Below are 15592 nucleotides of genomic sequence, written 5' to 3'. Positions count from 1 at the left end.
AAGTAACAGCAGTCACACAAGAACAAAAAGGATCTGAATCCCAAACTTGAGCTTTGAGTTTCCCAGTCAAACCTAGCTTTGAAGCACATGTTAAAAGCACTTTTACTTATGTACTTTTTGTAAAAAGATAACATACTCAAAATATTAACTCATAGGACACTCTGTGGAGTTCAACTCCACTTTGTTGTATAGGTTAGTTTAGTCTGTACAACACAACAGTAAGCATTTATGTTTACAGAAAGGTTTAAATAAACTTGACGTTATAAAGGTGAGTCAGCTTTGATGTACTGGTGGGACTTACACCCTGAAGTTTGAATTCCTGGACTTTGAAAGGTTATTTTGCATTATGTTTGGGTTTTAGTTTTATTGGTAACTTGTTTTCTCATGTCCTTCCTTATTACCTTGTTTATTTAGTTCCTAAGTTCAGTGCCTGTTAATTTCCATCAGTATTTTGCTCATGGTTTATTAAGGGTTCTTGCTTATATTGTTTTCCTTCCCTGTTGTGTGTCACGATTGGTTGCAGGGACTCAAATGCAGAGCAGGTTGTCAGTTCCAAACACAGAGTTTATTTACAACACCAAGTGCAGAATATATACAGTGGGGGGGAAATCGGGGGTTCCAAGGGTCCAAGACAAGGTCCACGGAAAAACTCTCTTGCACTTGTTCTCTTCTCCGAACTCCAACACACACATGTCCACACAGCGAGAAGGTCACGGGAGGAAAACTATCACACAGGAAAGGCAGGTTACACAAAATCACAAGTCTCGCAGAAGAGCTGAGAGGATCACTAACATGTCTCGCACAACCATCCAGCGACGAGAAGGTCTGCATCCCGTCCTTAAATGGTAGGCACATAATGGCACATAACAGCGAACAGGTGTGTGGGCCAAGGGCGAGAGCCCGCAGTGAGCTCCGCCCAGGCAGAGCGGCAAAGGAGAGAGAGAGAGCAACACAAAACACATGTAGCCTTGTGGGGCCGGCTGGGCAGACAGGGGGACCATGACAGTGTGTTTGTTTTTCTGTGTGACGTTTGAGTGTCTTAGCGTTTGTCTCTTTGATTAGTAACTTCCTGCTTTACTTTGGGGGTGAGTTTTCTCCTGTGTGTGCATGACTCATTTGATTTGTACAAACATTGATCAGTGCTTAATGTGTTTGAGTTGTGCAGCAGAAGCTGTTGGCTCTACTAATGTTAAATGAATAAATAACCACATATGACAGCAGTAATGACGAAGACTGAGCGGTACATGATGAGGAGCTGATGCTCTGATGTGGAGCTGCTCTGCTGCTGATGGTCTGACTCAGCGGACGAGAGCAATCTGTGAAAAAAGAACAACAAAATGATCTGACAGATAGATGGTGCATATATAGATACGTGTGTATACTTCCCACATGAAATAACTTCCTTTATTTATTGCTTTATTGATACAGTCTTCATCAGTGGTTGTTAGTTACCATAAACATATGTCAATGTTTTTCTTCTTTTTCTTTGCTTCTGTAGTTTTCAGTATTAAAGTAAAAAGCCTTGACTTTGAATTGGGTGTAGATCTCCATGTACCAGTATATGTCTGGTGTCTGATATGAGCAGGTTAGAGTGACCTCTGACCCCAGCCCTGCTCTGACCTGGGTCACCTTCTCAGCCTCTGCACAGAGCAGAACCACCAACAGGATCATCCACAGGAGAACCATGATCAGCTTCAGCATTCACAACAAGACGGAGTCGTCTGAAAGCAGCTCAGCTCTGATGGACTCTGACGTCCTCTACACTTCCTGTCCCAAATGCTGACTTCAGCCGATATGACACCTGATAAAATACCACAAGTACCAAGTACCTCACAGGAAGTCCAACTTGTGGACCTTCACTGTGAACGCTGCTGGATGGGTTAATATGAGAGACTTTCTGTTGCTTTGTGATGAATTTTAATTATGGCACTGCCTGTACGGGACAATGTGTTGAATTTAACACTAACAAAGTCAATGTAGGTGTTATTAATTTTGAGCATTAATGGAACACAACTGGACGGTGGTAGCTTGTCCACTGAGACACAGAAAGAGGAACAAGTGGGAGAGAAAAATATTTTTAATGAAGTCAGTTCAGTAATCTTTGTCAAATATCAGAGTGATGTACGAAATAAACATCTGTTTGGAAAGAATGACTTATTATTTTTATTGGAATCCTATTAAAATGTCTCAGCAGTGACCCCTACAGGCAAGTGTAGCTATAGAACATGTGTTCTTCCTGTATGTTGAAACAAATATATACAGTGTGATTGTAAATTAATTTACTCATTTATTTCAGGTATGTTCAGGTGTTGTCATTTGTACAGTTTGTTTGAAAGAAGACTTGTTTTTGGTTCTACATCTGTTTGATGGGGTGATTTTAATTCTGGAAGCATGAAGCTCTTTCCAATCACACCAAAGTCAAAACCTCCCAGTTAATAAATAATAGATGAATATTGAAATGACACAAAAGCGTTTTTACATGTCACAGAAGCTGTGTAATTTTACAATCCATCCACTCAAAAAAGGGTTCAATCGATTTCATTGATTTTCTTTAATTTAATCATATTTATCTAAATTGAATCCAGTTGCCTAAGTAACCATGTACAGTGGGATGCAAAAGTTTGGGCAACCTTGTTAATAGTCATTATTTTCCTGTATTAATCATTGGTCGTTACAATAGAAAATGTCAGTTAAATATATCATATAGGACAGCGGTCCCCAACCTTTTTTGAAAACCATACATTTCACACCTGAGCCTCAACTCTCCCGGCCCGGTACCAAACGACTCATGGACCGGGACCGGTCCGAGGCCCGGGGGTTGGGGACCGCTGATATAGGAGACACACACAGTGATATTTGAGGGGTAAAATAAAGTTTATTGAATTTACAGAAAGTGTGCAATAATTGTTTAAACAAAATCAGGCAGGTGCATAAATTTGGGCACTGTTGTCATTTTATTGATTCCAAAACCTTTAGAAGTAATTATTGGAACTCAAATTGGCTTGGTAAGCTCAGTGACCCCTGACCTACATACACAGGTGAATCCAATAATGAGAAAGAGTATTTAAGGGGGTCAATTGTAAGTTTCCCTCCTCTTTTAATTTTCTCTGAAGAGTAGCTTCAGAGTAGTGTAGTTAGTGGAGTAGTTCAATATGATATATTTAACTGAAACTTTTTATTGTAACAACCAACAATATATACAGGAAAACAATGACTATTACCAAGGTTGCCCAAACTTTTGCATCCCACTGTAAAGCATTTCCTCATATGTCACATGTCAATCTATTCTTTATTTCACTCTCATCTGTAATAATTTCACTCGCTAACTTTCAAATTAAACACCAGTTATTTTTGCTCATTCTTACTTGAACTGGTGGAAAGTTATTCATCACCTATTGCCACTGGCTGATGCATCACTTCCTGTGTGGATGCATGAGAGATCGGCTACACAGACATCTTGAATCAGGATGTCTGATTGTGTGGTAGGCTGCTGGACAATGTGGGTAAAAGCAGATGAACAGTTAAAGCTGAATGATTCATGTATTCCAGTAATTCTTTTAAAAAAGTCTGAAATGCTAATTTAACTGAGTTTCCAGGGAGTAACAGAAAAGGAGGCCACTGGGCTTTAGAGCCGCCTCAGTGTGAGTAGTTGTTTCTCAGGAAAGTGTATAATTAACTCAGGAAATCACTTCCTTTTTCACGCTTTATTTTTACACTTTTAGACAAGCGTTGGACAAAAGAAGTATTTGTGCTAACAGAATTGTTAGCTAACTTACAGATACATAATATTATACTGCTTTAAAAACTACAAATGCTACTTCAATTACCCACAATCCTGTTTATTAGAGCTGCTTTTAGTACAACCGCAAAAATAGTCTTTAATGTATGTATTGCTAAGCAGTTTACATGCAATTCTATACCTGCTACTACAAATACAATATGCTGTTGACATTATATATGTTTGTACTTCAGTCACTATTGGTAGTCATGTGATACCGTTATAAATAGTGCTACCACATCCACTTAGTGCCTTGTGGATGCAGCCCTTAAAGTTTCAGACATGCTTTCAATTTTTAGCTTAAAGGGTTTCAGACTCTCTTAAGCTGCACTTCACATGTTCAAAGGGTTCCAGCTGACACTTGAAGCACATCACATTTTTATATGAAGTTTTACATCATAAGTACGCAGCTGTTTTCTTACAATCCTTATAATACACAAAATGTCAATTTATGTCCTGCAGTAGACAAAAATGCATGAAAATGTATTTTGGGGGTTAAATGTGAAACAATTCAAATTGTCCACAAAAGCAACATCTTTCAGCTTACGGGTAAAGAAGTCTTTCAGTGAGCTTTTGCCCGTTGGGACTGGATCACCTTGTTCTGAAATAAAACACAAGCAATGAGTACGGAGAAGAAGCAGTACAGTGGTGGAACTTTAAACAGTGGTAGTGATAGTGTTGCTGCTGTAGTATTAGCAGTAGCAAACATAGAACAGTTATCAGAGATTAGGGTGGATGTGGCTCAGCTTATACAATACGTCATTAAACTGCCCACATATCAGAGAGTACACATTTCACTCAGGGTGTACATGTAACAATTACTAAGTGAGACAAAAAAAATGCTGTATGAATATGTTTGAATGGAGAAACCCAGTGGTCTCAACTGTTAGCTTGTCCTTCAAATGTTGATTTGTCCCATTTTGAAACCTTGAAGTGATTATTTTCACTCTTGTCTCTGTTTTTGTTTGTTTGTTTTTAATGGAGCTAGAAGTGACCACTGTAAACTCATCGGGCAAATGTTAACTGAGCTCAGAGATCAAGTGAGGAATAATTTCATAGGTCGAAAACAGGTTAATTTTCTCATAGAGATTTCTATAAAATCATATTTTTAACCAGAGGTGTTAAAAGCAAAAGGATCAATGTTATAAAATTTCTTTTGCATCTTTATTACACAATTTACTTTTAGATTTAACTATTACTACTACACTAACTAGTACTATCAGGTCTTCTACAGTACTAGTTTTTGAACATTAGCGGTCACAGTATCAGTTTTATCGATGAGAGCAGTGGTTTGTTTACCTGCGCAGCCCTCATTGTGTCTGTGTTCTCATAGATGTGAAGTGAAACATTATTCTTCTGGATCCTTCTGGATTTTCTCTTCAAACACAACACTGCACAAACAGCACCTGCAACAGATCACTGAGTCACGTCACCATCAAACTCACAATTACACAAGATGTGTAGACTTTCTGATAAATGTTTCTCAGTCACTTTACTTTAGTGTGATTATGTTCATTAGAAAAATGACCAGGCTTCAGATAAACACTTATAGATTTGGTAGAGAGTCTGTTCAAGTGTCTTATCTATGATGGCTCACTTACCCAGTATTACAAAGACGACAACAGCAACAGAGACACAGATGATGATGAGCTGACTGAGTCTGCAGTCGATTTGGGGGTCGGTGATGTTTAGGGTGACATCTGACAAAAAACAGAGGAAAGATGAGCTGAGAAACTGTTAGATTCACAAGTCATGACCTTTCTTTGCGTTTTCACTAGATTAAAGCTCACACTTTAAAACTGTTTTTGAACTTTATTATTATTTAGAAGTGATCAACTATAAGCGTCAATAGTTAGCAAACAGTTTTGTAAAGCAGTGGATATGTACGTGTTATGTTTGTTTTTCTGGCTCATCAGGTTCAGATGATTGAGAGGTCTCATTGTCATTCTCACAGTGCACTGGAAGTTTTCATTTTTAAGTGTGCATGGTGAAGTGTTTTATTTTAAATCACCATCTTTTTTAAAGTTAAACAGGTTTTTAGTTTTTTTTTGTAACCAGATAAGGTGCAAATGAAACTAACCAGTGAGATTCAAAGACACAGCATCCAAACACGAGACAACTTCTTGGTTGGTAAACTTGTTACGTTATTTATTATCTCCTGTCCTAATGTGGACTCAATCACCACCAACAACACCAAGGACACCTTGAGAGAATTTACTTTTTGTTTTTTAAAAGAGAGAAAATAGCTATGTGTACACATCGCATGCTAGACGCTTCCTTGAATTTGTGGTGAAAGTGAGTGTCACCAAATCAAGTGTTAGACATGTTTAGATCAACTACTTTGACCTTTAAAGTGGAAAGCTTAGAAAAGACAAAAAAGTAGTAGATGTGATAAACTGTGGATTCAGAAAATTTCCAGATGAGTGAATTTTGTTTAATTTTAGGACTTACTTTTTTTTTTTTTTTTTTTTTTTTAGAATAATTATGTGTGTTTATTTACAATATGTTCACTGACTGCAGCATCTACACTGTTGGATGTTGACACTTCAAAGCTATGTTGATGAGTACTTTCTCTCATCAACATAAAAGGTAAGCACAGTAAAATGGAAATGACTTTTCCACACCATCAGCTACGTATGCATATGCACATGTGTATATTACCATTGATGCACCCTTTCCACTTACATAATAAATGAATTGGACCCTGAACTGGTTCCAAATTTAACCCGCTGAGTGTAACAGACAGATGCAAAAGAGCTGCACATTAAAATTTTTAGAATATTTGTTTAATCGGCTCACTCAGCGCAGCTTCCTGCTGGCTTGTTCCCTCAAAGAGCTGATATAAAATGCTCAGCTGGTAAAAACGTGTTCCCTCACTTGTTTATCACCAACAACCATTCCCATTTGTGCTGCTCAGCGGTGTTCTGCCTTTGCACCCACCAAACATTATCAACTCAAATGAAACAAGGGGAGGTAACCAGATCTTAGAAATCAAATCCTAGAAAATGTTTAGACTTTATATGTCTTTAATTTATACTCTCACAAAGTTAACTCTGTGAGGTCGCCATCAATGACAGTTACCCTGACCTTTGGCCTTACTGCATCTGAATGAATGTGTTTTTTAGCTTTTAGAAACAGAACAAAGTCATAATAAAATAAAATAAATAAAAATGAGAAAATAAAATTTTCTCATAATGTTACCTGGTTGCACAGTGTTAGGAATACTTAGCTAAGGTACTTAGACTTTACAGTGTTAAATGTGCTCATGAAATTGTTCAGATCCCTCACATTACATGAGAACATAAGATATTGTGAAGCTTACAGTGCAAATAGGTGTAAAGAACCTTGCTTAAGACTAACATTATCACAGTCTGGAGCGTAAAAGGAGGGAGGACCCACAAAGTGTATTGTTGCTAAGTTTTGGATAAAGGTGCAAAGACAAACTAGGCACAAGAAACAGGTGACAACTAACTAGCAAGGTAGAACAGGAAGTAACTTAGAGGATAACCACAGAGAGAGCTACACTGAATAAAAGAAACAATAAGGAAACTAATCACACAATAATAAACATGGACGGCAACTAGAACTTAAATGCAAAAGTCCAAATGTTCAAACAAACAAACAAAAGAACATAGACTCACTTGAACATGACTGAGAACTCAACACTCCAAATAACAGACACACACAAACACACAGGGAGGTTAAATAACACAGAACTAAAGGAACCACAAGTGAATGACCCTAATTAACCTTTAAAAGGAACAAGGACAAAAAAAGGACACGACAAACATCCTATTTAGAGGGGAAAAAGGCAAGTCGCATGGCTGAAATGCTCCTCCAGGCTCATATGTTCACTTGCTTTAACAGTCATTTTTAAACCCTTATGTTACATCAGTGACACAATCCTCTAGTAGTTCTGACATCTGTTTGAAGACAGTAGCAAGCCCCTTGTATTGAGCATAATACGATAACAGCTAACACAAATGATCTCAGGAGATTGGCTGCAATTTACTGCTTTAGGAATCTGTAGTTTGTATCCTGTGAACGGATCTCTTTTCTTTTTTTCTTTCTTTTTTGCCTGTCCCGTTTGGCTCTTTTGCCATCAGAATTATTGTCTAAAGGCAAAGAAAGATGCCCAACGGATTTACTTTACCAAATTGACCATCCCAGCCTTGCCATAATGGTCCATTTGATTCACCTTTTATTGTTTATTTTATTTTCACTTACTGAATACGGGACAGACTTGACTGGGGGAAAGAAGGGGAGAAAGAAAGAGGGAAAGAGAAACAGCTGAGAAGAGGGACGGGGGAGAAGGGCAAAAAACAAAAACCAACAGAATGGGCAGAAAAAAAAAAGGAAAAAAATGCATATATTGATCACCTGGATCACCTGCTGAGAAAGAAAAAAGACAACAAGCAGAAGAGAACAAGAGTAATAGAATAAACAACATCACAATGATATATGGGAATATGACAGTAAATACTAAATATTAAACATTATTGTGCAGCACATAAGATCAACAGAACACAGTGTGCTTTGAGGTAGGAGCCAAAAAGGGTGTAGTTTGTGGGTGTGATCACCCGTGTGTACACCTGTGAGCATGGACGCGCTTGTTTTTTTTTAATAAAAGGTTCCTTCATGTAATGATCTGCTAGAGGGTGTGGGGTGGGGGCGCCCGTGAGCTCCGCCGGCAGCCAGCCGTGCCTGAGTGACCAAGCCCCAGGCCGAGAGGCCGGGGGCACCCCACCTCCGAAGTGGCCTGAGCGAGCCCCAGGCTCCAGGCCCCGATAAGCGGCCGCCAAGGAGTGAGCCGGTGTGTACCTGGACGCACATCCCCGGACACAAAGAACCACCAACGCACCGATGTCTGAGGGAGTCCGCCACTGGCAGGGGAAGTGGTGGTGGGGGGAGATAGGCCTCCAAACCTTGGAGGGCCTGAGATGTCCCCAGAGAGGTGGCGTCTGACACCCAACCTGACATATAGACACAGACATACAGGCACACACAGATACAAACATCCATTCCCACCCTCATGCTCTCATATGCACTTACTCCACAGTCAACCAACGTGGAGACAGACATAAAGAGACGCTGTACACACGATCACACTCCCCAAGCGTACTCTACGAACCGGGTCTAGGTACCCTTGCCCCTGGAGGGGGGAACTGCACCCAGACCCAGGTGGTGTTACCCTTTTCCCTGCGGTGGGGAGAGGCAGACCGCCCCGACTCCGCAGCAGCAGGGAGGCCCCACACTCCAGACCCCAGTCGGATGGCCAACTCCTCCTCCTAGCCCCCCGGCTCAAGCAGGCCGCAGAGAATGGGGGTGAGAGAAGACTCCAAACCTCCCTCCACCCGCTCATTGTAGTGTTGATGCATGTGTGTTCTAAGATGCATTTAAAACCCAGGAGGGCATGGAGCTACCTGCCAGAGAGCAGCAGGTAAGCGCATGGTCCCTCCTGCTAGCCCTCAATGTCTACGTGTATTTAAAATTGAGAGGTGGGCAACGACGCCACGGGTGAGGTGTACACCCTGATGGTACTTTGGATTCCGTGTATCGTGCCCACCCCCAAGATCCTATATGTATGTGTAATGAGAGTGTGAGTAATGTGAATGTCTAAGTTGTGGGATAAAATTGAGGCAGAGGCAGCCAAGGGGGGGTAGCCTCCTCTGCACCCTGGTGACATACCCCTACTCCAAGGCCCTGCATGTGTGGGTGGTTGTGGTGGAGCGGGAAGAGGGAGGCAGCTGGAGATGGGGAGGGAAGGAAGGGAGGGGCAAGTGACCCCTCCCTGGGGCCAGCTCCCCCGCTGACCCCAGTAGGCACCCCCATACTCCGCGACCCGCCAGGGAAAGGGGGCTGTGACCAAGTGGAGAAGCAGTTGTAATTCTCTCCATTTGTCCCATATGTGTTTACCTTTTTTTTTGCACATTGTACACATTATTCTGTTTCTATGTATTTGCTATGATTTGCTATTTGTCAAGTAACATTGCTTCACTCACTATCCCGGGTTTGTTTGTGTAAGTGTTTTGTTGCCGGCAAATCAAACATTCTGCAAATTAAGACAAATACTAAGTTATGTTTCTTTATACTTTATTATGTTACAGATTAAGTCATTTGTTCATACTTACGCTGTTTGTCTTTTCAGTCATCATGAGGGTCAGGTGTGGGGAAACGCCCGCCTGGCATTTCCTCATTTTAAAGTCCTGATCATGTGACACATGACATCATCAGGTCAAACCAAGTGGAGGGGTTTCTTTTTCCAGGGAGATGCTTCCCTTTGGTTTGTGTTAAGGTTTAAAGGGATTTGTTGAATGTTTTTTCCTTTTGTTAATACTGCCATTTAGTTGTGTAAATGTGCGTATTAGAAGTGTGTTGAGGTTTTGTGTTTTTAGATAACCTGAGTAGAGTTTTAGATCCCTCAGTTGAGTGAGTGGTACTGGCTGGGCAATTGGAGGGAAATTGATGGCCCTATTTAAAGCCAGTCTCTACCAGGTAGAGTAGAGTAGAGTAGAGTAGAGTAGAGTAGAGTAGAGTAGAGTAGAGTAGAGTAGAGTAGAGTAGAGTAGAGTAGAGTAGAGTAGAGTAGAGTAGAGTAGAGTAGAGTAGAGTAGAGTAGAGTAGAGTAGAGTAGAGTAGAGTAGAGTAGAGTAGAGTAGAGTAGAGTAGAGTAGAGTAGAGTAGAGTAGAGTAGAGTAGAGTAGAAATAAATTAATTGCTCACCTTGGAAACCTAAAATGTCTGCATAGTCTGCTTCCCTACCACCTTCCTTAACGTTCGAGTCTGACTACTTCACAGGGGCCCAGGCTCATCCAGACCGGGGCCCAGTGCAGCAGCGCCTCCTGGCCCCACAGAGCCCGGGACAGTCCACCCAACCCCACCACAGAGAAAACTGCACCCACCCCACCATCCACTCATCTTCCAGACTACATGAGACAATAGATGCCCAGGCTGAGATCTTCCTCCACCTCTCCTGTATCTCCCCCTCCTGCAGAGAGAGTTCCTGAAGAGAGGAAAGCTCCTGCAAGATGTGACAATCTCCCCCACCAGTTGAAGAGCCCCCCAGGTGGCTCGATGCACCGGCGGCACCAATTTTAGGACTTACTAACACCCATACAGGTCGGAGTTGAGAACAAATATTGATATTTAAAAATAACCTAACCACATAATGCAGTATTTTCATACACACAACAAGACCTCACATTCAACAGAAATAGAGGAAAATATTTCAGAAAGTGGCAAACAGAATGTTAACTCTGAGATGTGCTGATACAAAATGTAATGTACTGCAAAGAAATCCAGACCTAAACACCAGCGAGACGCAAAGAAAGCTGTTCAAATAAAATTAAAATTAGTCAATTAAAAAAAAAAAAAAAAAAAAAAAGCCCATGATGCCAGAATGAAGCTACTTCACACTGTGTTACTCCATACAGGACGTAATGTAAAACAAAAAACAAAACAAAAACTTTGCCACTTACTTGACACTGTCAGGTTTTTCAAAGTATGCTTTACCACTAACGGATCATGGGGCCTGAACAATAAATAATAAAGTTAAATAAACTCTGGCACTTACTTGAGACGAGGCGGAAAGTCTCCACAAACTGAATGCTGCCATCTCTCTTGATGCCACAGAAGTAAAGCCTGCAGTCCTCTGCTGTCAAGCTTTTAATCACGAGTTTGTTTCCCAGGATTGAAAATTTGGTTTCAAAACCAGGAGAGCAGTAGGTAGAGCCTGCTGAGGAAAAACTGCGACCGATACATGCTCTGAACTGACTGTGGATCTCCATGTACCAGTGGATCTCTGATGTCTGATTGGAGCAGGTTAGAGTGACATTGGTCCCCAGCTCTCCTCTGACCTCGGTCACGTTCTCGGCCTCTGCACAGAGCAGAAGCACCAACAGGATCATCCACAGGAGAACCATGATCAGCTTCAGCATCCACAACAAGACGGAGTCGTGTGAAAGCAGCTCAGCTCTGATGGGACAGACAAAGAAGTGCTCTGTACTTCCTACTTTACATGGTGAGTTTGGCTGATGTCACATCTGAATTAAAAAAAAAAAAGAAGAAAATAAAAACCACTGACACCTCAGAGGTGTCAGAGGAAATGAAACCTTTTCAACCTTCAGTGAGCACTGTGCAGTTCAGGTTAACACTGCTTTTAAAGTTAATCTGACTCTAACACCTCTGTGCTGCTTCCTTCTGCTGCTCCCACTGACAGTAGTAAAACTACTTCATTTACTTGTACTTGAGCAAGAAAACATTAAAGCAAGCAAAGCAAATGAACCAATCATAAAACTATCTTAATGACTGAGTCAGCTGTTGTCTGCTGTAGCCTGCTTTTCCTGTGATCAAAGTCTGTCTTGCCCTCCCTTCCTGTTTATAAATGTTAGTGTTCTTAACAGATTCAGATTCTGACCATTACCTTATAATGATGATGAAGAAGATCATTTTTTTGTGAAACTAGTATCTTTGAAAATACTCCATTACAACTAGCACATCTGCCTCATTTAAGGATTTAACACCTCATCATATCTGAGAGAGAAATATGTGTGATATGCATTTATGGTAACTGAACATCCACTTGTGATGTTTGGGCTTTGACTGCACCAGTGTCTACAGGCAGAGAGACAGACCTGCTTAAACGTGATGTGGTTATAGCAGTTATTCAGCATTCACAGGATTGGTGGTGTGATTCTACACTCATAGGTTCCTACACAGCTGAGTTATGATGCATTCATTCAGTTGCACCTGAAAACTCTCCGACATGTATTTCTGTTCTTTATGACAATCACTGATGATACTGTGGGAATTTCAGTGAAAGTATTCAGATGAATTACACAATATTACTGTCATTCTTATGCATTATTATGATCTCAAATAGGAGCTGATAATGTGTGTTTGACTAAATCTCAAAAAAACTAAATATGCACTGATGTACAAAATTACACCAGGTGTTTTTTTCTGAAACAGAAAGAAAAAGGTACTGACCTCACAGCTTTAACACAAACAACCGCAAAAGCAGCTATGTGCATCTTTCATCATTAACATCTCATAGGTTCATTTTTAGTTTTGTTAGCAGCTGTGATTTTAGCAATAGTAGCAGCTCTTACAACTGGAAACAAGAAGAAATACTCTAATAGCATCCACACTAATGTCACTGCTTCTACATGGTTCGGTTTGGTTTTGCTTTTGTTAAACCAATAATGCCACAGTGTCATAAGTGATGTATTATTGTTCATCTTGGTTGTAGTTACTTAATTTTAATACCTTTAATTTTATTTTGTGCCGATATGTTAAATATTTGAATTCTAGAGGTTTTATTTTCTTTGTATCATAACTGCGAATGCTGCAAATATCTGTATTGGAGTAGCTGTTGACTCTACTAATGATACCCACCCACTATGAAAACAATGAGGGCAGTAATCAGGAAGGCTGGTCTTCTGCTGCTGCTGGTCTGAGTCAATGCATGAAGTGATACCTGGAGACAGAACAACTGAGATAAGTTTAAGATGAACTGAAAATTTTAAATCATGAATAAAAGCAAGAAATTTCTGTCTCCAGCTGCCCTTTGACCTCGGTCACATCCTCTGCCTCTGCTCAGAGCAGAACCATCCACAGGTGAACAATGATCAGCTTCAGCAACAACAACAAGTCTGAGTCGTAGCTCAGCTCTGTGACTGACGGTGAAGTGTTCCACACTTCCTTCTTTACACGCTCGCTTTGGCTTTTTTTGATAAAACAGCAAACCACAAATACCAACTTTGTGAAAGCCATCTGCCTTTCGCTCTGCTGCCCTGCAGACACACTTACATAGGCTCATGGACTCCCTAGAATAGAATAGAATAGAATAGAATAGCCTTTATTGTCATTGTACAGAGTACAACGAAATTGGAGTGCCACTCCCTTGGTGCAAGTTTCAATAATAAATATAAATGTAAAATATAAAAAGTACAGAAAAAAAAACAATCGTAAGTACTCAAACAATAGTATGTACAATATATACAGGGTAGCAGCATTAATATAATGACAGTATGAATAGCAGCATAATATAATGACAGTGACGGTATGGAATGTATCCCTGCACGCACACTCACATCCAGTCACTGTACTCTACAGACTTCTCCATTTATCTTTTTTTAATCTTTTCATTTATCTTTTTTTGTTTTTACTTTATCACAGAGGGCACCACTGCAATTTTGTTATGTTATAGCAACATAATGACAATAAGTAAATCTTGTTTAGCAGAACTAACAGCAGGTCTAAAGTAGTGTGAAGTAAACTCTAAATAATCAAACACCAGAGCTGGTGGGCTTCAGCTGTTCAACAAAGATGATCTGATCAAGTGGCTCCATCTTGTGTCTCTAAGTTGCTTTTGCAGAAAAAACTTCTGAAACCTTAAATAAAAATGATAGTTGACACACAATCTGTAGTGTGGTAGTTTTCTTAATCAGCACTAAATTTGCTGTACCACTCGGACTTTAGTCTGAGTCTATTTATAGAAAGATTAAAATCAAAATTTATGAAGTATTCGGTTCCACAGAAGGCCAAAAATGCATAAATGTAACCTGGAAACTGGAAGTCAGTTTTTAGTCCAAGGGAAGATGAACAGAAAATTATGCTCCTCATCCTTAAACACAGCACACAAGTACTCAGTACACTGTGACTATTATCAGTATTATTTTGGGGAGAAACGTTTCTCCCACTCTGAGAAAATGAGATTATTGCTCACTAAAATGACTTTATACATTGAAACTGGTTATCAGTAACTGGTGTCAGTGGTGTAGGCATCACTGACTTTTAGACCTTTAAAGTAAAAACTTTGTACTTACTGACTGAGTGAAAAGTGTCCACAAAGTGAAGTTTGCTGTTTGTCGTCATGCCATAGAGACAAAGCCTGCAGTTCTCTCCTGAAAGGTTTTCAGTGACAAGTTTCCCAAGATTAAAAAATTGGTTTCAAAATCAGGAGAGCAGTAAGAAGATCACACAAAAGACCACAGTTGATATGAGCTTTGAATTGACTGTAGATCTCCTCGAACATCCAGAATGAGATGGAGTCGTCTAAAAGCAGCTCAGTTCTGATATAACTGTCAGAGAAGCGCTGTTTTCTGTTTCCTGTGGTCATTTCATCTGATGTCACACTTGATAAAAAAGTCCTCCAAAATTACAAAGTGACTCACAGGAAGTCAAACTTGTGCAGCTCTAGTTGGAGCTAAGATATTACTACTGAGCTAATACATAGCCTTTCAGCTGCTTTCTGCTGTTGGCTGATGAATTTAAGCTGTAATAAAATAACACAGTGAAGTGGTGTGACCATTTAACAAAAAAATGTCCACAAGGTTTACACCACCTCCCAAATCATTATGTAAATTATATTTAAGTGTCACAAAGATGTTTTCAATTAAACTCATGGATGGCATTGTGCCTCAGGGCTCTTTGGATCACTGAAATCAATCTCGGGCACCTATGATCATTATTTTGCCAGATGAGCCTATTTAAGGAAAAACTAATTAAGATGGATGTTCCACATTATTAAGCAGACCACCATTTTCAAACAATAAGGGAAAGAAACCGGATCTCTCTGCTGCTGAAAAGCGTGAAACAGTTGAGTACCTTGGATAAGAAATGAAAACCTTAAATATTTCACAAAAACTTAAGCGTGATCATTGTACCTTTAAGAGATTTGTTGCTGATTCACAGCACACGGGGTTCGTGCAGATAAAGGCACCTGGACAAAGGTTTCTGTCAGACATACATCGGATTAAGACAGCAGCTGCTAATAGGCCATTAAGAAAGCAGCAAACAAATATTTGAAGC

General features: G+C 40.1%; 1 protein-coding gene across 1 annotated transcript; it reads right to left on the bottom strand.

The window, feature by feature from the left end:
- Window positions 1–3689: 3689 nt before the first annotated feature.
- LOC120746362 lies at window positions 3690–15079 on the bottom strand. The gene is made up of 6 exons (XM_040051842.1): window positions 14608–15079; window positions 13175–13256; window positions 11352–11752; window positions 5380–5478; window positions 5078–5184; window positions 3690–4379 (listed from the first exon to the last, which is right to left on the bottom strand). The coding sequence occupies exons 1-6, from the start codon at window positions 14654–14656 to the stop codon at window positions 4341–4343; spliced, it is 777 nt and encodes a 258-aa protein (XP_039907776.1). The 5' UTR covers window positions 14657–15079; the 3' UTR covers window positions 3690–4340.
- Between the last annotated feature and the right edge of the window lie 513 nt (window positions 15080–15592).

The sequence above is a fragment of the Simochromis diagramma genome, unplaced genomic scaffold, assembly GCF_900408965.1.
Source record: "Simochromis diagramma unplaced genomic scaffold, fSimDia1.1 OVJJ01000107.1, whole genome shotgun sequence".
NCBI classification, from domain to species: domain Eukaryota; kingdom Metazoa; phylum Chordata; class Actinopteri; order Cichliformes; family Cichlidae; genus Simochromis; species Simochromis diagramma.
This window is presented reverse-complemented; position numbering and strand designations above follow the sequence as displayed.